The 21484-nt window shown below is 49.3% G+C and overlaps 2 protein-coding genes across 12 annotated transcripts in view; one reads left to right on the top strand and one right to left on the bottom strand.

The window, feature by feature from the left end:
* Nucleotides 1–18340, top strand: part of LOC138493083 (mucin-2-like) — a 28691-nt gene extending 10351 nt beyond the window's left edge. The window contains exons 2-5 of the mRNA XM_069620301.1: nucleotides 12174–12926; nucleotides 13140–14306; nucleotides 14350–16854; nucleotides 16951–18340. Coding sequence (XP_069476402.1) covers nucleotides 12174–12926; nucleotides 13140–14306; nucleotides 14350–16854; nucleotides 16951–18340 — 5815 coding nt within the window. The remainder of the gene's footprint in view (nucleotides 1–12173; nucleotides 12927–13139; nucleotides 14307–14349; nucleotides 16855–16950) is intronic.
* Nucleotides 1–21484, bottom strand: part of ARVCF (ARVCF delta catenin family member) — a 2420581-nt gene that overhangs the window by 1563797 nt on the left and 835300 nt on the right. The window lies entirely within an intron of this gene.

Below are 21484 nucleotides of genomic sequence, written 5' to 3'. Positions count from 1 at the left end.
ACAGAGTGGTCATATGGGCAGATCAGGGGATGCGGTAGAGAGTGTGTGGGGAATAGACACACACAGGTTGCCCCACCACGGCTGGTGATCAGCAGGGGACGAAGCATGGTCACTCTGAATAATGGGGAGAGGTGGTCGTGTAGGGTTGATCCAGGGTGATGCTCCTGGGGAGCCACAACTGAACCTGAGGACCTTAGGGTAAAATCTCCAAAGATCCTCAGTGATAAGACTGGATAACGCCAAGGATTTAAGCACAAAATAGCATTGAAAATAGGGTGCCTGGGAACTTGCGCACAAAGTCAGGCCCATGTAGGTGGGAAGTGTTTAGCTCAATCAGGCAGCACTGCCTGTGACAGTCACCACGAGTGGGACGGGTATGCCCAGACGAGGGTCCCAAGCCTGCTGTGCCAAGAGACGCAGGCTACTCCTCACTGATGATGCCCAACAAGGCCGAAACATGTCTGGGGATGTTTGTGGTCTCCTGAAGAAAGGATGTGACCTAGCAGATCGGGCTGGACTGTGCCTTTTGTGGGGTGGGAGCCTGATTTGCATATGGTCTTTCCCCTTCTGTAATGGCTTGGCAGGCGAGGAACGATGGTCTGGAAGGTTGCCCAGAGCAATGCCAGAGGTTAAGAGTAATTCGAAACCTTCCAGCCATCACCTCTTTGTTTTTGAGTTGTCACCCTCAATGGGACGGGTATGCCCAGACGTGGGTCCCATGCCTGCTGGACCTGGGTTAAAAAGACCCAAGCTACTACTCACTGATGAGGCCCAACAAGGCTGAAACATGTTTAGGGATGCTTGTGGTCTCGTGCAGAAGGGATTTCACCAAGCAGTTCGGGCTGGACTGCCCCTTCTGTGGTGCGACCAAGCCTGATTTGCCACGTGGTCTTTCTCCTTCTGTAATGGCATGGCAGGCTATGAATGATGGTCTGGAAGGTTGCCCAGAGGTTAAGATTAATTCCAAACCTGCCAGCCATCACATGTTCTATGATATGATATGGCATTTATAGGGTGCCTGTACACAAGAATTTCTAGGCGCGACAAGATAAGGAGGGGGAAACAAAAAGAAGGACAAAACAACGATCCTACTAGGCCTTGTGCCATTTAGATCGCACAAGTGCAGGGAGGGGGAGGAGAAGTGCAAAAATAGGGGTGGAGAAATGCAAAAAGGGGAGAGGGATGGAGAAGGGCAGGTAACAGAGTGCAGTCAGCAGGTGGCTAAGTGCCAGTAATCAGAGGGTGCAGCCAGCGGGTGGCTCTGTTGGGTATTTTGTGTAGATTTGGGGCCTAGCGGTATTTTCTTACTGCCAAAAATAAAAGTAATTCGGTAATAATCACTCCTTGCATTCAGATTGGGTTTGGTATTATAGTAATATAGTGGATATGCATTATTTCAGTACACAGATATATTTAGCTGGTATACATTGGGTTGGTGGTATTTTTTTTGGTGAGCATAATTCCTTTGTTTTATTTGTGGCCCCAATATCCAGAACCCCTTATTTTTGTTTAGATTGTTCGTGTGATCACTAGAGAGACCTCAGGCCTACATTTCAGAAACACCACATTTTCATATGGAGTGCCACATAGGGCTGTTATCACTGATTTATCTACAACAGCCAACTAACATGTGGTTTTATCACTAATTTATTTACATTAGTGAACTATTCCAGATGCCACTCTCTCTGTTGACTCATGTACCTCCAGCAGGCTATTTCATTATGTCCCATTCAGAAGCCACACGCACATATACGCTGAGTAGAACCGTGCACACAGCTATTTTACTGACAAGTCTTATGTTTAGCTACCTTATTCTTTCTGTTGTTTTATCTACATGAAAAATGATAAATGCACTGCCTAAAAATCTTCCCCAGATTACCAGTGCTATAATGGTAGATGCACTAAGAAAAGAGAAAAAACAAAAACACACTACACGTCTGCTTTCATATATTTCTGTGTATTATAAACAATTGCATTTCAACACCATTTTACCCCTTTTACAGAAATAAATGGAAATTGCACAGCAGCAGAGATAATCACTTTACATTATCTGTAACAAAATGAAAAGAACTACGGCAAGAGAACATTCAATTTGCAACATTACAGTATGTTAATTAAACACAGGAATTCCCTCTTCTACTCTGCCAGAATAGATTTCTCACACACACACTGCCCTCACTCTGCAGGATAATTACTGGCAAATTGTAGCTTGTTCAGCACGTGAAGTCTCCGGGCAGGTCGCTTTCTTGAAATGGCTCAGGGCTCCTTCTTAAAGCACCCCTGCGAGGACATGCAGCTCTGATCTGCGATCTCTCAAGCCAGTACATATTGACTGGAATCTCCAGTCTGTGCAGCAGTGCACTGGGACATGCTTCTCAATCAGGAAACTCCCCAGCCACTCCAGCCAAGTCTTCACCCAAGCTAGGCAAAATGTCCACTCACTCTCTCCTTCCCCGATATTCTACAGGAAGCCTCTGTTACAGCCCCTAGGGTGAAGTGCACCCAATAAGATTCTATCATGTCATATCCTCCTTCTCTAAACAATGGCTTACTTTTACAGTAAGCAACTGTAACAAAACTGATTTCCTGCTTATTCGAGTTTTGTTTCCTGAGCAAGGACCGTGAAAAGCACAGAGAAAATAGAGAAAAATCTGGATGCACATTTAAAATGAGCCTGTCTTTTCTACCTCATTTTGCACTGAAGAACACATTATGATGTTATTTGATTATTATTAGTGATTAGTATTTGTTAGGTATATTAGTTCATTAATTATCTAATGTGTCTCCTGCAACAGAGGCATTTCAAAACATTTTTTGCTTTTAAATGAGAAAATGGTTTGTTTTTGACCTGTGTATTCTGTCTCCATTTACATGTCCATATGGTACACTGGCAACACATGGCTTGAAACAATTGCATCATAGCAATACCTTGATCCCATGCAGTGGCGCTGCAGTCCAAAAACATGCTAAATAATCCTACAGCTTGTACGTGTAAAGAGAGGAGGTTGTAGGGTTACATATACAGACCACAAGTGCTGCGGGGGCCGAAAGGCAGTGCGAGGTGCAGCTGGACAGGCATGGACCTGGACCCAAATTTAGAGGATGGCCAAGTGACCAGTGTTTGGTGCAGGTGGGTCATCAGCAGGGGGAGGAAGGGCGAAAGCGGAAACAAAGAGGAAGGTCTTGAGTTGTTTCCAGAACTGAAGATGGATCTGCTCAAGTTTGATAGAGGCATGGAGGCTGTTCCAGAGTGAGGCCTCAGCCAAAGAAAGAGATCTGCCCCCAACTCTCTGCTTGGAAAAGCGACTGACCCTCATAGAGTTGGAGATAGATGAGCGAAGATCTCTAGAAGAGAAATATTTAGGAAGTGAGAGTTGGAGGTAGTGCAGACTCATGCCCTAAAAAGCCTTGTGGACAATGCAGAGTGTCTTGAATTGATACTTTCCACCACCGGGAGCCAATGAAGAGATTTCAGAGCTGGAGAGATACGATCCCTGGGCTTCAGGCTAAGGACAAGACTTGCAGTCCTGTTCTGGATGAGTTGTAGAGGATGAAGAGTGGAGGCAGGAAGATTTAAAAAGAAGCTGTTTCAGCAGTCCAGGCTTCAGAGGACCAGAGCTCTGGAGACTTCTTAGAAGCATCAGAAATGTGAGGAGCGAAGGAGAAGGTGGAGTCTTAGATGACACCAAGGTTCTTAGCCTCACAGGTAGGAGAAGGAAGAGGACCCAGAGTAGTGGCACACCACTCCGTCTAGTGCTACAGTAATATGTCAGTGTGCAGACACCTCCAGAGTGTGAGTGCTATGCATCTAGTGTTGCAGTGATATTGCAGTGTGCAGACACCTCCCGAGTGTGAGTGCTATGCATCTAGTGCTGCAGTGATATGGCAGTGTGCAGACACCTCCAGAGGGTGAGTGCTATGCATCTAGTGCTGCAGTGATATGTCAGTGTGCAGACACCTCAGAGTGTGAGTGCTGTGCATCTAGTGCTGCTGTGATATGTCAGTGTGCAGACACCTCCAGAGTGTGAGTGCTATGCATCTAGTGCTGCAGTGATATGGCAGTGTGCAGACACATCCAGAGAGTGTTAGTGCTGTGCACCTGGTTCTGCAGTGATATGGCAGTGTGCAGACACCTCCAGAGTATGAGTGCTATGCATCTAGTGCTGCAGTGATATGTCAGAGTGCAGACACCTCCAGAGTGTGTGTGCTGTGCATCTAGTGCTGCAGTGATATGTCAGGGTGCAGACACCTCCAGATGGTGAGTGCTGTGCATCTAGTGCTGCAGTGATATGGCAGTGTGCAGACACCTCCAGAGTGTGAGGGTTGTGCATCTAGTGCTGCAGTGATATGTCAGTGTGCAGGCACCTCCAGAGGGGGAGCGCTGTCCATCAAGTGCTGCAGTGATATGTCAGTGTGCAGACACCTCCAGAGTGTGAGTGCTGTGCATCCAGTGCTGCAGTGATATGGCAGTGTGCAGACACCTTCAGAGTGTGCATACTGTGCATCTAGTGCTGCAGTGATATGACAGTGTGCAGACACCTCCAGAGTGTGAGTGCTATGCATCTAGTGCTGCAGTGATATGGCAGTGTGCAGACACATCCAGAGAGTGTTAGTGCTGTGCACCTGGTGCTGCAGTGATATGGCAGTGTGCAGACACCTCCAGAGTGTGAGTGCTCTGCATCTAGTGCTGCAGTGATATGTCAGAGTGCAGACACCTCCAGAGTGTGTGTGCTGTGTATCTAGTGCTGCAGTGATATGTCAGTGTGCAGACACCTCCAGATGGTGAGTGCTGTGCATCTAGTGCTGCAGTGATATGGCAGTGTGCAGACACCTCCAGAGTGTGAGGGTTGTGCATCTAGTGCTGCAGTGATATGTCAGTGTGCAGACACCTCCAGAGGGTGAGCGCTGTCCATCAAGTGCTGCAGTGATATGTCAGTGTGCAGACACCTCCAGAGTGTGAGTGCTGTGCATCCAGTGCTGCAGTGATATGGCAGTGTGCAGACACCTTCAGAGTGTGAGTACTGTGCATCTAGTGCTGCAGTGATATGACAGTGTGCAGACAACTCCAGAGGGTGAGTGTTGTGCATCTAGTGCTGCAGTGATATGTCAGTGTGCAGACACCTCCAGAGTGTGAGTGCTGTGCAGCTAGTGCTGCAATGATATGGCAGTGTGCAGAAATATCCAGAGAGTGTGAGCGCTGTGCACCTGGTGCTGCAGTGATATGGCAGTGTGCAGACACCTCCAGAGAGTTTGTGTGCTGTGCATCTAGTCCTGCAGTGATATGGCAGTGTGCAGACACCTCCAGAGGGTGAGTGCTGTGCATCTAGTGCTGCAGTGATATGGCAGTGTGCAGACACCTTGTGAGTGTGAGTGCTGTGCATCTAGTGCTGCAGTGATATGTCAGTGTGCAGACACCTCGAGAGTGTGAGTGCTGTGCATCTAGTGTTGCAGTGATATTGCAGTGTTCAGACACGCCCAGAGAGTGTAAGCGCTGTGCATCTAGTGTTGCAGTGATATGGCAGTGTGCAGACACCTCGAGAGTGTGAGTCTTGTGCATCTAGTGCTGCAGTGATATGACAGTGTGCAGACACCTCCAGAGGGTGAGTGCTATGCATCTAGTGCTACAGTGATATGTCAGTGTGCAGACACCCCCAGAGTGTGATTGCTGTGCATCTAGTGCTGCAGTCATATGTCAGTGTGCAGACACCTCCAGAGGGTGAGCGCTGTGCCTCTAGTGCTGCAGTGATATGGCAGTGTTCAGACACCTTCAGAGTGTGAGCGCTGTGCATCAAGTGCTGCAGTGGTATGGCACTGTGCAGACATGTGCAGAGAGTGTGAGTGCTGTGCACCTGGTGCTGCAATGATATGGCAGTGTGCAGATACGCCCAGAGAGTGTGAGTGTTGTGCATATGGTGCTGCAGTGAAATGGCACTGTGCAGACACCTCCAGAGAGTGGAGTGCTGTGCACCTGGTGCTGCAGTGATATGGCAGTGTGACAACACCTCCAGAGTGTGAGTGCTGTGCATCTAGTGCTGCAGTGATATGGCAGAATGCAGACACCTCCAGAGGGTGAGTGCTGTGCACCTAGTGCTGCAGTGATATGTCAGTGTGCAGACACCTCCAGAGTGTGAGTGCTGTGCATCTAGTGCTGCAGTGATATGGCAGTGTGCAGACACCTCGAGAGTGTGCTGTGCATCTAGTGCTGCAGTGATATGTCAGACACCTCCAGAGTGTGAGTGCTGTGCATTTAGTGCTGCAGTGATATGACAGACACCTCCAGAGTGTGAGTGCTGTGCATCTAGTGCTGCAGTGATATGTCAGACACCTCCAGAGTGTGAGTGCTGTGCATTTAGTGCTGCAGTGATATGACAGACACCTCCAGAGTGTGAGTGCTGTGCATCTAGTGCTGCCGTGATATGTCAGACACCTCCAGAGTGTGAGTGCTGTGCATCTAGTGCTGCAGTGATATGGCAGTGTGCAGACACGTCAAGAGGGTGTGAGTACTGTGCACCTGGTGCTGCAGTGATATGTCAGTGTACAATCACGTCCAGAGAGTGTGAGTGCCGTGCATCTAGTGCTGCAGTGATATGGCAGTGTGCAGATACCTCAAGAGAGTTTGAATGCTGTGCATTTAGTGTTGTAGTGATATGGCAGTGTGCAGACACCTTCAGAGAGTGTGAGTGTTGTGCATCTAGTGCTGCAGTGATATGGCAGTGTGCAGACACCTCCAGAGGGTGAGTGCTGTGCAGGTAGTGCTGCAGTGATATGCCAGTGTGGAGACACGTCCAGAGAGTGTGAGTGCTGTGCACCTGGTGCTGCAGTGATATGGCAGACTACAGCAGTGATATGGCAGTGGGCAGACATGTCCAGAGAATGTGAGTGCTGTGTATCTAGTGATGCAGTGATATGGCAGTGTGCAGACACGTCCAGAGAGTGTGAGTGCTGTGCATCTAGTGCTGCAGTGATATGACAGTGTGCAGACACCTCCAGAGGGTGAGTACTGTGCAGGTAGTGCTGCAGTGATATGGCAGTGTGCAGACACCTCCAGAGGGTGAGTACTGTGCAGGTAGTGCTGCAGTGATATGGCAGTGTGCAGACACCTCCAGAGGGTGAGTGCTGTGCACCTGGTGCTGCAGTGATATGGCAGACTACAGCAGTGATATGGCAGTGGGCAGACATGTCCAGAGAATGTGAGTGCTGTGTATCTAGTGATGCAGTGATATGGCAGTGTGCAGACACGTCCAGAGAGTGTGAGTGCTGTGCATCTAGTGCTGCAGTGATATGACAGTGTGCAGACACCTCCAGAGAGTTTGAGTGCTGTGCACCTGGTACTGCAGTGATATGGCAGTGTGCAGACATGTCCAGAGAGTGAGTGCTGTGCATCTAGTGCTGCAGTGATATGACAGTGTGCAGACACCTCCAGAGAGTGAGTGCTGTGCATCTAGTGCTGCAGTGACATGGCAGTGTGCAGACACCTCCAGAGAGTTTGAGTGCTGTGCATCTAGTTCTGCAGTGATATGGCAGTGTGCCGACACCTCCAGAGAGCGTGAGTGCTGTGCATCTAGTGCTGCAGTGATATGGCAGTGTGCAGACACCTCCAGAGGGTGAGTGCTGTGCATCTAGTGCTGCAGTGATATGGCAGTGGGCAGACATATCCAGAGAGTGTGAGTGTGGTGCACCTGGTGCTGCAGTGATATGGCAGTGTGCAGACACGTCCAGAGAGTGCGAGTGCTTTGCACCTGATGCTGCAGTGACATGGCAGTGTGCAGACACATCCAGAAAGTGGGGGTGCTGTGCATCTAGTGCTGCAGTGATATGGCAGTGTGCAGACACCTCCAGAGAGTGTGAGTGCTGTGCATCTAGTGCTGAAGTGATATGGCAGTGTGCAGACACCTCCAGAGAGTGTGAGTGCTGTGCACCTAGTGCTGCAGTGATATGGCAGTGTGCAGACACCTCCAGAGAGCGTGAGTGCTGTGCATCTAGTGCTGCAGTGATATGGGAGTGTGCAGACACATCGAGAGTGTGAGTGTGTTGCATCTAGTGCTGCAGTGATATGACAGTGTGCAGACACCTCCAGAGGGTGAGTCCTGTGCATCTAGTTCTGCGGTGATATGTCAGTGTGCAGACACCTCCAGAGAGTGTGAGTGCTGTGCATTTAGTGCTGAAGTGATATGGCAGTGTGCAGACACCTCCAGAGAGTGTGAGTGCTGTGCACCTAGTGCTGCAGTGATATGTCAGTGTGCAGACACCTCCAGAGTGTGAGTGCTGTGCATCTAGTGCTGCAGTGATATGGCAGTGTGCAGACACCTCCAGAGAGCGTGAGTGCTGTGCATCTAGTGCTGCAGTGATATCGCAGTGTGCAGACACCACCAGAGTGTGAGTGCTGTGCATCTGGTGCTGCAGTGATATGGGAGTGTGCAGACACATCGAGAGTGTGAGTGTGTTGCATCTAGTGATGCAGTGATATGACAGTGTGCCGACACCTCCAGAGGGTGAGTGCTGTGCATCTAGTGCTGCAGTGATATGGCAGTGTACAGACATATTCAGAGAGTGTGAGTGCTCTGCACCTGGTGCTGCAGTGATATAGCAGTGTGCAGACACCTCCAGAGAGCGTGAGTGCTGTGCATCTAGTGCTGCAGTGATATGGCCGAGTGCAGACACCCCATCACTGGGAGGCCGGGTCGCTTTCGTTGTGGTATCTAGGAGTCTCCACCTATCCAGGCCATGTTTCAGGATTGTGTAGCTGTGATAGTTCTGTAGCAGCAGGTCACGTGTCGAGCCCAGTGTTGCTGCTTTCCGTGTTGACTACTGCACTAGTGCACTGCTCAGAGCTGCAGCTCAGCTGCGCCCTCGGGAGGGGCGGGGGGGCTTCAACAGTGCTCCTGGGTCTCACTGGTTGCAGCAGAACTGGGCTTCTTGGCGCTCTCCTGCAGGACCTGCAAGTTCAGATTTAAGTGATGGACCTCTGCGCTCCATTCTCTGGAATGAGGGCAGCAGACCTGGGAGCTGGTCCCCACCCTTTCCCTAAAAATGCAATGATAATGTTGCACTTGGATGGATTGCTTGGGTGGGAATGTGTTACACTGGGATGGTTTTTGGGGGCAGGAATGTGTTACACTTGGATGGATTGCTGGAGCAGGAATGTGTTACACTTGAATGGGGGCGGGAATGTGTTACGCTGGGATGTTTTTGGGGGTGGGAATGTGTTACACTTGAATGGATTTCTCTGAAATGTGTTACACTTGGATGGGGGCCGGGAATGTGTTATACTGGGATGGTTTTTGGGGTCAGGAATGTATTACACTTGGATGGATTGCTGGAGTGGGAATGTGTTACACTTGGAAGGATTGCTTTGGTGGGAATGTGTTACACTGGGATGTTTTTTGGGGGCGGGAATGTGTTACACTTGGATGGATTGCTTTGGTGGGAATATGTTACACTGGGATGTTTTTTGGGGGCGGGAATGTGTTACACTTGGATGTTTTTTGGGGGTGGGAATGTGTTACACTTGAATGGATTTCTGGAGCTGGAATGTGTTACACTTGGATGGGGGCCGGGAATGTGTTATACTGGTTTGGTTTTTGGGGTCAGGAATGTATTACACTTGGATGGATTGCTGGAGTGGGAATGTGTTACACTTGGATGGATTGCTTTGTTGGGAATGTGTTACACTGGGATGTTTTTTGGGGGCGGGAATGTGTTACACTTGGATGGATTGCTTTGGTGGGAATGTGTTACACTGGAATGTTTTTTGGGGGCGGGAATGTGTTACACTTGGATGAATTGCTTGGGTGGGAATGTGTTACATTTGGATGTTTTTTGGGGGTGGGAATGTGTTACACTTAGATGGATTGCTTGAGCGGGAATGTGTTACACTTGGATGTTTTTTGGGGTGGGAATGTGTTACACTTAGATGGATTTCTTGAGCGGGAATGTGTTACACTTGGATGTTTTTTGGGGGTGGGAATGTGTTTCACTGGGATGGTTTTTGGGGGTGTGAATGTGTTACACTTGGATGGATTGCTTGGGTGGGAATGTGTTACACTTGGATGGATTGCTGGAGCAGGAATGTGTTACACTTGGATGGATTGCTGGAGTGGGAATGTGTTACACTTGGATGGGTTGCTGGAGTGGGAATGTGTTACACTTGGATGGATTGCTGGAGTGGGAATGTGTTACACTTGGATGGATTGCTGGAGTGGGAATGTGTTACACTTGGATGGATTGCTTGGGTGGGAATGTGTTACACTTGGATGGATTGCTGGAGTGGGAATGTGTTACACTTGGATGGATTGCTGGAGTGGGAATGTGTTACACTTGGATGGATTGCTGGAGCAGGAATGTGTTACACTTGGATAGATTGCTGGAGTGGGAATGTGCTACACTTGGATGTTTTTTGGGGTTGGGAATGTGTTTCACTGGGATGTTTTTTGGGGGTGTGAATGTGTTACACTTGGATGGATTGCTGGAGCGGGAATGTGTCACACTTTTCTTTTGCTGCCTTGTGAGCAGCCAGCAGTGGTCTGCAAACCTGCAAGGACACAGATGCACCAGTATGTTTCTTTTGGAAGTGTTGTTGCTGCTAGCGTGAAAGTTGTTCGTCAATGCAGCTGCATGCATTCTCCACACGTTGGCCTTGTTATGAGTTTGGCAGTAATTTGGTGTCAAATCAACTGAGTTATGGCTAAACTCATTTACTATTACCGCTACTCGGTCCTGTGGTCTTCCCAAGGCACTACGAGTGGTGAAATGGCAGTGAAAATCCCCATTTTTGGAGTCCCTACAACTCCATAGGGATTTTGCCAGAATTACTGCAAGCATTAATTCTGCCAATTTGTGAAGGAAAACTACAAATTCGGCGCAACAGTAAAAACAGCACTAATTTTGTTGCTGCCAAAAAAAGTGTTGGTAAAGGAATTCCTGTCACTTTTTTTACTGCACCACCAAACTCCTAATGAGTCCCTTTATCGCGCTCCTGGAGTAGGCTGCTACTCTCCGCCAGGTAGAAGTTGAACTTCTGCGCAAGTCAGTGCCTCTGGATGGCCCTGGTGCTACGGCTCAGCACTTCCTGGTCTTCCTTGCGGTGGGGCCCACACTCATCAATCGGCATTCGCTCCCAGTATGATATGATATGATGGGTTATTTATAACACGCCCAGAGGTTTCTAAGCGCTGACCCGGGAATCGAACCTGTTTTACTTCCAAGGCGAGCACATTGCCGCTGAGCTATCCTCCCGAGACTGCGCCCCTCCTATCATCCTCAACCGCTGACAAACTTGGCCAAGGGCCACTCCTCAATTTGGTCCCAGCAGCAGGGGGCCTTCATTTCATCGCCAGTCAATAGGGAAAACATTGCAGACTGGCTATGAAGAAAAGTGTGTTTATTGAAAGCGGTCCACTGCATCCTATCCAGTGGCAAGCTCCCAGTGACTGTCTGCAGGGCTCACGAGGGTAGGCGAGGTCCTCATGGTACCATGGAGAGCGTGCACAGACTTCACGCACAGTACCACATGGGGGAGGACTAATATCATTACTGGCTGCTCAGAAGAGGAACTTTAAGGTGACATTTGCATGAATTGAAACATATTTTAAAAAACTATGAGTTACAAAATGTCTGCTTTTTATAGTTTATCTAGTTTAGTGAATTGAGTTGCTCCATAGATTAACATTGGGGTTCATTCTAATGTTTGATTGGCTGATAAGGATGCCTTCATCTTTAAAGAGATGCCCTGTGCCTAATATAGGATGGCAGTAATAACTTAAGATGCCTTTGTTGTCAGAGACTCTGTTTCATTCATGCTTTATTGTTAAACCATGTGTAGCCTTAAACGATTATTATAGAGGCAAATATGCGTATCCATTTAATTGTTTTTTAGCTGCCTTTATCCTCGTGATTAGACTAATGCACTCTATTTCTTAATACTGTGCATTTAAAATGGGATCCTCATTTGCATTCTAAAACCTCGCCAAGATAATGCATTATTAATGTGCATGGGGTTGCCTGTGTCGTCACACTGAGCCTTGCATCGCATCCCCATCTTCTGCGGAGCTGGAATTCAATCATAGGGATTGGATAAGTCAATGGAGGGTTGATTATGGATTATTAATTAACCTTTCAAGAGGGGAAGAATTATCCAGAGGTTGTTATCATTTGCACAGTCCTCCTCGTGCTAGCATTGGTCTAGCAACCTTCAAGCAGTACCCAGCAACCTCAAGCAGTACCACACAACCTTCAAGTAGTACCCAGCAACCTTCAAGCAATACCCAGCAACCTTCAAGCAGCACCCAGCAACCTTCAAGCAGTACCACACAACCTTCAAGTAGTACCCAGCAACCTTCAAGCAATACCCAGCAACCTTCAGGCAGTACCACCCAACCTTCAAACAGTACCACGGAACCTTCAAGCAGTACCCAGCAACCTTCAAGCAGTACCCAGCAACCTTCAAGCAGTACCCAGCAACCTTCAAGCAATACCCAGCAACCTTCAAGCAGTACCACGCAACCTTCAAGCAGTACCACGCAACCTTCAAGCAATACCCAGCAACCTTCAAGCAATACCCAGCAACCTTCAAGCAGTACCCAGCAACCTTCAAGCAGTACCAAGCAACCTTCAAGCAGTACCCAGCAACCTTCAACCAGTACCACGCAACCTTCAAGCAATACCCAGCAACCTTCAAGCAGTACCACGCAACCTTCAAGCAGTACCCAGCAACCTCAAGCAGTACCACACAACCTTCAAGTAGTACCCAGCAACCTTCAACCAGTACCACGCAACCTTCAAGCAGTACCCAGCAACCTTCAACCAGTACCACGCAACCTTCAAGCAATACCCAGCAACCTTCAAGCAGTACCACGCAACCTTCAAGCAGTACCACGCAACCTTCAAGCAGTACCCAGCAACCTCAAGCAGTACCACACAACCTTCAAGTAGTACCCAGCAACCTTCAACCAGTACCACGCAACCTTCAAGCAGTACCCAGCAACCTTCAACCAGTACCACGCAACCTTCAAGCAGTACCCAGCAACCTCAAGCAGTACCACATAACCTTCAAGTAGTACCCAGCAACCTTCAACCAGTACCACGCAACCTTCAAGCAGTACCCAGCAACCTTTAACCAGTACCACGCAACCTTCAAACAGTACCCAGCAACCTTCAAGCAGTACCCAGCAACCTTCAAGCAGTACCAAGCAACCTTCAAGCAGTACCACGCTACCTTCAAGTAGTACCAAGCAACCTTCAAGCAATACCCAGCAACCTTCAAGCAGTACCAAGCAACCTTCAAGCAGTACCAAGCAACCTTCAAGCAGTACCCAGCAACCTTCAAGCAGTACCAAGCAACCTTCAAGCAGTACCCAGCAACCTTCAAGCAGTACCAAGCAACCTTCAAGCAGTACCCAGCAACCTTCAAGCAGTACCCAGCAACCTTCAAGCAGTACCCAGCAACCTGCAAGCAGTACCAAGCAACCTTCAAGCAGTACCACGCTACCTTCAAGCAGTACCCAGCAACCTTCAAGCAGTACCACGCAACCTTCAAGCAGTAACCAGCAACCTTCAAGCAGTACCAAGCAACCTTCAAGCAGTACCCAGCAACCTTCAAGCAGTACCATGCTACCTTCAAGCAGTACCAAGCAACCTTCAAGCAATACCCAGCAACCTTCAAGCAGTACCACGCAACCTTCAAGCAGTACCCAGCAACCTTCAAGCAGTACCAAGCAACCTTCAAGCAGTACCACGCTACCTTCAAGCAGTACCAAGCAACCTTCAAGCAATACCCAGCAACCTTCAAGCAGTACCACGCAACCTTCAAGCAGTACCCAGCAACCTTCAAGCAGTACCCAGCAACCTTCAAGCAATACCCAGCAACCTTCAAGGAGTACCACGCAACCTTCAAGCAGTACCCAGCAACCTTCAAGCAGTACCAAGCAACCTTCAAACAGTACCCAGCAACCTTCAAGCAGTACCCAGCAACCTTCAAGCAGTACCAAGCAACCTTCAAGCAGTACCACGCTACCTTCAAGCAGTACCAAGCAACCTTCAAGCAGTACCCAGCAACCTTCAAGCAATACCCAGCAACCTTCAAGCAGTACCACGCAACCTTCAAGCAGTACCAAGCAACCTTCAAGCAATACCCAGCAACCTTCAAGCAGTACCACGCAACCTTCAAGCAGTACCAAGAAACCTTCAAGCAGTACCCAGCAACCTTCAAGCAGTACCCAGCAACCTTCAAGCAGTACCCAGCAACAGTACCCAGCAACCTTCAAGCAGTACCCAGCAACCTTCAAGCAGTACCCAGCAACCTTCAAGCAGTACCAAGCAACCTTCAAGCAGTACCACGCTACCTTCAAGCAGTACCAAGCAACCTTCAAGCAATACCCAGCAACATTCAAGCAGTACCCAGCAACCTTCAAGCAGTACCAAGCAACCTTCAAGCAGTACCCAGCAACCTTCAAGCAGTACCACGCTACCTTCAAGCAGTACCCAGCAACCTTCAAGCAATACCCAGCAACCTTCAAGCAGTACCCAGCAACCTTCAAGCAGTACCCAGCAACCTTCAGGCAGTACCACACAACCTTCAAGCAGTACCAAGCAACCTTCAAGCAGTACCAAGCAACCTTCAAGCAATACCCAGCAACCTTCAAGCAGTACCAAGCAACCTTCAAGCAGTACCAAGCAACCTTCAGGCAGTACCACCCAACCTTCAAGCAATACCCAGCAACCTTCAAGCAGTACCCAGCAACCTTCAAGCAGTACCCAGCAACCTTCAAGCAGTACCCAGCAACCTTCAAGCAGTACCACGCTACCTTCAAGCAGTACCAAGCAACCTTCAAGCAGTACACAGCAACCTTCAAGCAGTACCCAGCAACCTTCAAGCAGTACCCAGCAACCTTCAGGCAGTACCACACAACCTTCAAGCAGTACCAAGCAACCTTCAAGCAGTACCAAGCAACCTTCAAGCAGTACCCAGCAACCTTCAAGCAGTACCAAGCAACCTTCAAGCAGTAGCAAGCAACCTTCAGGCAGTACCACACAACCTTCAAGCAGTACCCAGCAACCTTCAAGCAGTACCCAGCAACCTTCAAGCAGTACCACGCTACCTTCAAGCAGTACCCAGCAACCTTCAAGCAGTACCCAGCAACCTTCAAGCAGTACCCAGCAACCTTCAAGCAGTACCCAGCAACCTTCAGGCAGTACCACACAACCTTCAAGCAGTACCCAGCAACCTTCAAGCAGTACCCAGCAACCTTCAAGCAATACCCAGCAACCTTCAAGCAGTACCAAGCAACCTTCAAGCAGTACCAAGCAACCTTCAGGCAGTACCACACAACCTTCAAGCAGTACCCAGCAACCTTCAAGCAGTACCCAGCAACCTTCAAGCAGTACCAAGCAACCTTCAAGCAGTACCCAGCAACCTTCAAGCAGTACCACGCTACCTTCAAGCAGTACCAAGCAACCTTCAAGCAGTACCCAGCAACCTTCAAGCAGTACCCAGCAACCTTCAAGCAGTACCCAGCAACCTTCAGGCAGTACCACACAACCTTCAAGCAGTACCAAGCAACCTTCAAGCAGTACCAAGCAACCTGCAAGCAATACCCAGCAACCTTCAAGCAGTACCAAGCAACCGTCAAGCAGTACCAAGCAACCTTCAGGCAGTACCACACAACCTTCAAGCAATACCCAGCAACCTTCAAGCAGTACCCAGCAACCTTCAAGCAGTACCAAGCAACCTTCAGGCAGTACCACACAACCTTCAAGCAGTACCCAGCAACCTTCAAGCAGTACCCAGCAACCTTCAAGCAATACCCAGCAACCTTCAAGCAATACCCAGCAACCTTCAAGCAATACCCAGCAACCTTCAAGCAGTACCAAGCAACCTTCAAGCAGTACCACGCAACCTTCAAGCAGTACCCAGCAACCTTCAAGCAATACCCAGCAACCTTCAAGCAGTACCAAGCAACCTTCAAGCAGTACCAAGCAACCTTCAAGCAGTACCCAGCAACCTTCAAGCAGTACCCAGCAACCTTCAAGCAGTACCCAGCAACCTTCAAGCAGTACCACCCAACCTTCAAGCAGTACCAAGCAACCTTCAAGCAGTACCAAGCAACCTTCAAGCAGTACCAAGCAACCTTCAAGCAGTACCCAGCAACCTTCAAGCAGTACCCAGCAACCTTCAAGCAGTACCACCCAACCTTCAAACAGTACCCAGCTACCTTCAAGCAGTACCCAGCAACCTTCAAGCAGTACCCAGCAACCTTCAAGCAGTACCACGCTACCTTCAAGCAGTACCCAGCAACCTTCAAGCAGTACCCAGCAACCTTCAAGCTGTACCCAGCAACCTTCAAGCAATACCCAGCAACCTTCAAGCAGTACCAAGCAACCTTCAAGCAGTACCACGCTACCTTCAAGCAGTACCAAGCAACCTTCAAGCAATACCCAGCAACCTTCAATCAGTACCCAGCAACCTTCAGGCAGTACCCAGCAACCTTCAAGCAGTACCAAGCAACCTTCAAGCAGTACCAAGCAACCTTCAAGCAGTACCCAGCAACCTTCAAGCAGTACCACCCAACCTTCAAACAGTACCCAGCAACCTTCAAGCAGTACCCAGCAACCTTCAAGCAGTACCCAGCAACCTTCAAGCAGTACCCAGCAACCTTCAAGCAACACCCAGCAACCTTCAAGCAGCACCAAGCAACCTTCAAGCAGTACCCAGCAACCTTCAAGCAGTACCCAGCAACCTTCAAGCAGTACCCAGCAACCTTCAAGCAGTACCCAGCAACCTTCAAGCAGTACCACGCAACCTTCAAGCAATACCCAGCAACCTTCAAGCAATACCCAGCAACCTTCAAGCAGTACCAAGTAACCTTCAAGCAGTACCCAGCAACCTTCAAGCAGTACCCAGCAACCTTCAAGCAGTACCCAGAAACCTTCAAGCAATACCCAGCAACCTTCAAGCAATACCCAGCAACCTTCAAGCAGTACCCAGCAACCTTCAAGCAATACCCAGCAACCTTCAAGCAATACCCAGCAACCTCCAAGCAATACCCAGCAACCTTCAAGCAGTACCCAGCAACCTTCAAACAGTACCCAGCAACCTTCAAGCAATACCCAGCAACCTTCAAACTGTACCCAGCAACCTTCAAGCAGTACCCAGCAACCTTCAAGCAGTACCCAGCAACCTTCAAGCAGTACCACGCAACCTTCAAGCAGTACCACGCAACCTTCAAGCAGTACCACGCAACCTTCAAGCAATACCCAGCAACCTTCAAGCAGTACCAAGCAACCTTCAAGCAGTACCAAGCAACCTTCAAGCAGTACCCAGCAACCTTCAAGCAGTACCCAGCAACCTTCAAGCAGTACCCAGCTACCTTCAGGCAGTACCATGCAACCTTCAAGCACTACCGAGCAACCTTCAAGCAGTACCCAGCAACCTTCAAGCAGTACCAAGCAACCTTCAAGCAGTAGCCAGCAACCTTCAAGCAGTACCATGCAACCTTCAAGCAGTACCCAGCAACCTTCAAGCAGTACCAAGCAACCTTCAAGCAGTACCAAGCAACCTTCAAGCAGTACCACGCTACCTTCAAGCAGTACCCAGCAACCTTCAAGCAGTACCCAGCAACCTTCAAGCAGTACCACGCAACCTTCAAGCAGTACCCAGCAACCTTCAAGCAGTACCACGCAACCTTCAAGCAGTACCCAGCAACCTTCAAGCAGTACCCAGCAACCTTCAAGCAGTACCAAGCAACCTTCAAGCAGTAGCCAGCAACCTTCAAGCAGTACCATGCAACCTTCAAGCAGTACCCAGCAACCTTCAAGCAGTACCAAGCAACCTCCAAGCAGTACCAAGCAACCTTCAAGCAGTACCACGCTACCTTCAAGCAGTACCCAGCTACCTTCAGGCAGTACCCAGCAACCTTCAAGCAGTACCCAGCAACCTTCAAGCAGTACTCAGCAACCTTCAAGCAGTACCAAGCAACCTTCAAGCAGTAGCCAGCAACCTTCAAGCAGTACCATGCAACCTTCAAGCAGTACCCAGCAACCTTCAAACAGTACCCAGCAACCTTCAAGCAGTACCCAGCAACCTTCAAACAGTACCCAGCAACCTTCAAGCAGCACCCAGCAACCTTCAAGCAGTACCAAGCAACCTTCAAGCAGTACCAAGCAACCTTCAAGCAGTACCCAGCAACCTTCAAGCAGTACCCAGCAACCTTCAGGCAGTACCCAGCAACCTTCAAGCAGTACCACGCTACCTTCAAGCAGTACCCAGCAACCTTCAGGCAGTACCCGATTAGTTCAGGCAACAAGTTCAAACTCTTATTCAGAGTTTTCATGGATCGGCCTTTAGAGTGAATTTGCTGCCTCCTTGGAGTTCACCTTGAACTCTGTCTTCTTTACTTCAGAGCCCGGCAGAAGGCGGCCTGGCTTTCATGAGGACCCCCAACACAGCATGTGCAGCACAGCTATAGGTCTGCCTTCTGCTCTCCATTTTGTGCACATTTCCCGAGTTTTCACCAGTGCTGGACATAAAGATAGTGTACTCTTGGAACAGACCTCTTGTGGGGTGTGGCGGAGGTGTGATAGCGATTGACCCGAGGTTAGAGGAGGAGTTGAGCCAGGCGAGTGATACACTTGTAAAAAGTATTAAAGGATGCAGGGTCAACATAACACACTTGAAATGTACACAACTTACATAAAAAAAACAACTTGACCAATAATAACGATAGTAAAATATTTAAAATAGTGAGCAAAACAATTGAAGTCAACAAGTCCCAGAATGCAAAGGAATGTAAGCCTGAAAACATCTCATCTGACTTTCACACCAGTGTTATCATGACTTAGAGAAACATAGTGAACGAAAATGAAAAATATGATCATCTGTTTGTAGTCATTGTTTAACACAGCATGCAGTTGTATGCATCCTGGCTATCTCTAATTACCCAACATTCACACCACTTAAGGGACTTGTCACTGACCACAGTCTCAGCCCCCCACCTCCCTCCATTCACCCGATGTTGTGTTTGGGACAATCTTTAATGGCTTATTATTTCAAATGCCCTGCTGAAACTTGTAAAGGAAATATGATAGAGCCTGGTGGGGGTGACACCCCATTATGAGCGAGGCCCGGTGCTGGCATATGACTTTTTTGTCCTGTCTCAGGGCTCCACCTTGGACCAAGAAGGATACCAAGAACATAACTGAGTTCTTCTCAATGTATCTCTCCTTACATAGTGTTGTGTACCTTTCTCGCGAGGAAACCCGCCTGAACAATGTCTCCTCTTCAGCTTATAGAACTCTAAGCCCTCTCAGCCTCAGGAGCAATCGTCCCAGTTTAACCAATTCAACATCGGCTCCTTCACCCCTCCTTGGCGTTGAGGGCTTTGAGGGTGAGCCAATGCCGCCTTCTTGGTCAGATCTAGTTAATCACTTCCTGAGGTCCTTTTTGTGAGGGTTCTCTGGGATCTGTCCAGACTTCCCTGGTCTTTCTTTCCCCACCTCTCTAAGCCCATAGTAAACTTCCTGGCACAAGCTCATGCCTCCTCTCACCTTCGGGTCCTGCCTAAGAAACACCCGGCTTGCTGGAACTTGCCTGCTCTTACTGGCTGAGATCTGACTTCCCTGGCTCATGTCCTCGCTGCCTGATGTGCGTGCCTCTGACTGATGTTCTCCTCTCTCTGCCTAATGTGCCTGCCTCTGCCTGATGTTCCCCTCTCTCTGCCTGATGTGCCTGCCTCTGCCTGATGTTCCCCTCTCTCTGCCTGGTGTTCCTGCCTCTGTCTTTTCTCCTCTCTCTGCCTCGTTTCCTGCTGTTGGTTCATCAGTGTCCCTTCCACTTCCTGACATCACAACCTCCCCTTCCCCTTGTCTCCCTCTGCAGCCAGGCTCTGTGGTCCTCTGCTCCTCTTGCTATTGCCATTCTCTTGATGGTGTTCCTTCCTCGTCTACTCCCTTAACTCTAACCACACCTTGTGTCTTTGTGTCTCCCTCCTGGTTATGTCAGGAAGTGGAAGCAACGCTGATGAACCAACCTCAGGAAACGAGGCACCCGCACCTTCTGATGTCATCCCCTCCCCCTTCACCTTCTCAACTCCCACCATGTGTTATCTCAACTGTTGATGTCATCACTTCCTCCTTCCCCATCCAGGCTTTCACCACCTCTTCCTGGTCGCCACTACGGCCCTCTCTCTACTCTCTTCTGTCTCTACAGCCTCTGCTTCCTCCACCACTCTCCAGCCTTCTCCGTGCACCAGCCTCCTGCTTCTACAACCTGGTATTTAATTGAACGGTGATCCCTCCCCCTTGACCAGTGCTGAAAATGTTGAGGGGAACATGAAAGGGTCCCCTGCCAAATGAGTGGGACAAAATGGTGTGCCCAAAGATTGGGGGGAGGACAAATACCCCTCCCCTCACCATTAATTACACCCATGCCCATGACTGGTTTGCCCTGTGCATCATAAAAAGCACACTGCACACATTAGTGAAAATAGCTCTGAAGATGCAGCGACTGCTCCGTGTCCAACAACCTGCTTCCCCCTTTCCTTCCAAAAGTCCACCGTAGGCCCAACTCTCCCAACTCTTCGTGCCTGAGCCTCGCCTGCCCTTGCAGGTGATCCTGGGCGGGGGGGAGAGCGCCGTTTCTTTGGGGGAAGCTGAGCCCTTATTGTTACCACCAGACGTCCCTGACACTTAGGCTCCCAAGGGGCGCTGGTCCGAGAAGAGTGAAGACCCTTCCGATTTTCTCCTGGCTCATCCTGAGTCTGTCTCTTGTGCTTGGTCACCCAAACACTGCCACACCACAGGTGGGTTACCGTCCACTGTGGCTCCCCCTTTTCTTAGGTTACAATTCCAAGAGTTTTGTGCGTATATTCCAATAAAAGAGATCCATCCCCATTGGCGACAAATGTACGCTATCCGTAAGATAATATTGCGGGGATTTCAAGTTAATCAGGCCATGCCTGATCTGTGGAAAACCTCTGCCCCTGCAGAACTTTGACATTGCACAATTCAATTTTCTTCTAGATTGTTCCAACGCTGAGTGGTTCTCTGCAACCCTCCACTCCTGTCTCGGGATTATTCCTGACCAGGTGATTTCCGTCTCTCCCAATTATGCAGCCAGTTCCTGTAACGAGAACATCATCTCTCTCATCAAAGCCCCCCTCCCAAGGCTCGTCAAATCATTACCCCCCAGATGTACGACCAAGATGTCCAGTTTTTGCTGGTTACCCAGCAATTTGTACATGTGCCCTTGCAGCTGTGCCCATTTCCTCCCCGGTACCCCATGCCACCATATCCTGAATTTGCCGGCCGTCAACTCTTCCTGTTCCGGCGTCCAGCTTGCCCCAGCCGTTGACACAAATGAGTGTCCTACTACCCAGACGGACCTCCTTCTCCTCCAGGCCGCCGCTAGTGAGAAGGCAGCATGTTAAGGCTACAGTTTTTCGGGTCTGACATATCTCTTAAAGCACCCTGTCCTCCAACCCCAGGCCCACGG

The sequence above is a fragment of the Ambystoma mexicanum genome, chromosome 10 (assembly GCF_040938575.1).
Source record: "Ambystoma mexicanum isolate Mex_15411 chromosome 10, UKY_AmexF1_1, whole genome shotgun sequence".
Taxonomy (NCBI): domain Eukaryota; kingdom Metazoa; phylum Chordata; class Amphibia; order Caudata; family Ambystomatidae; genus Ambystoma; species Ambystoma mexicanum.
Note: the sequence above shows the minus strand (reverse complement) of the source record. Positions and strands in the feature narration are given on the sequence as shown.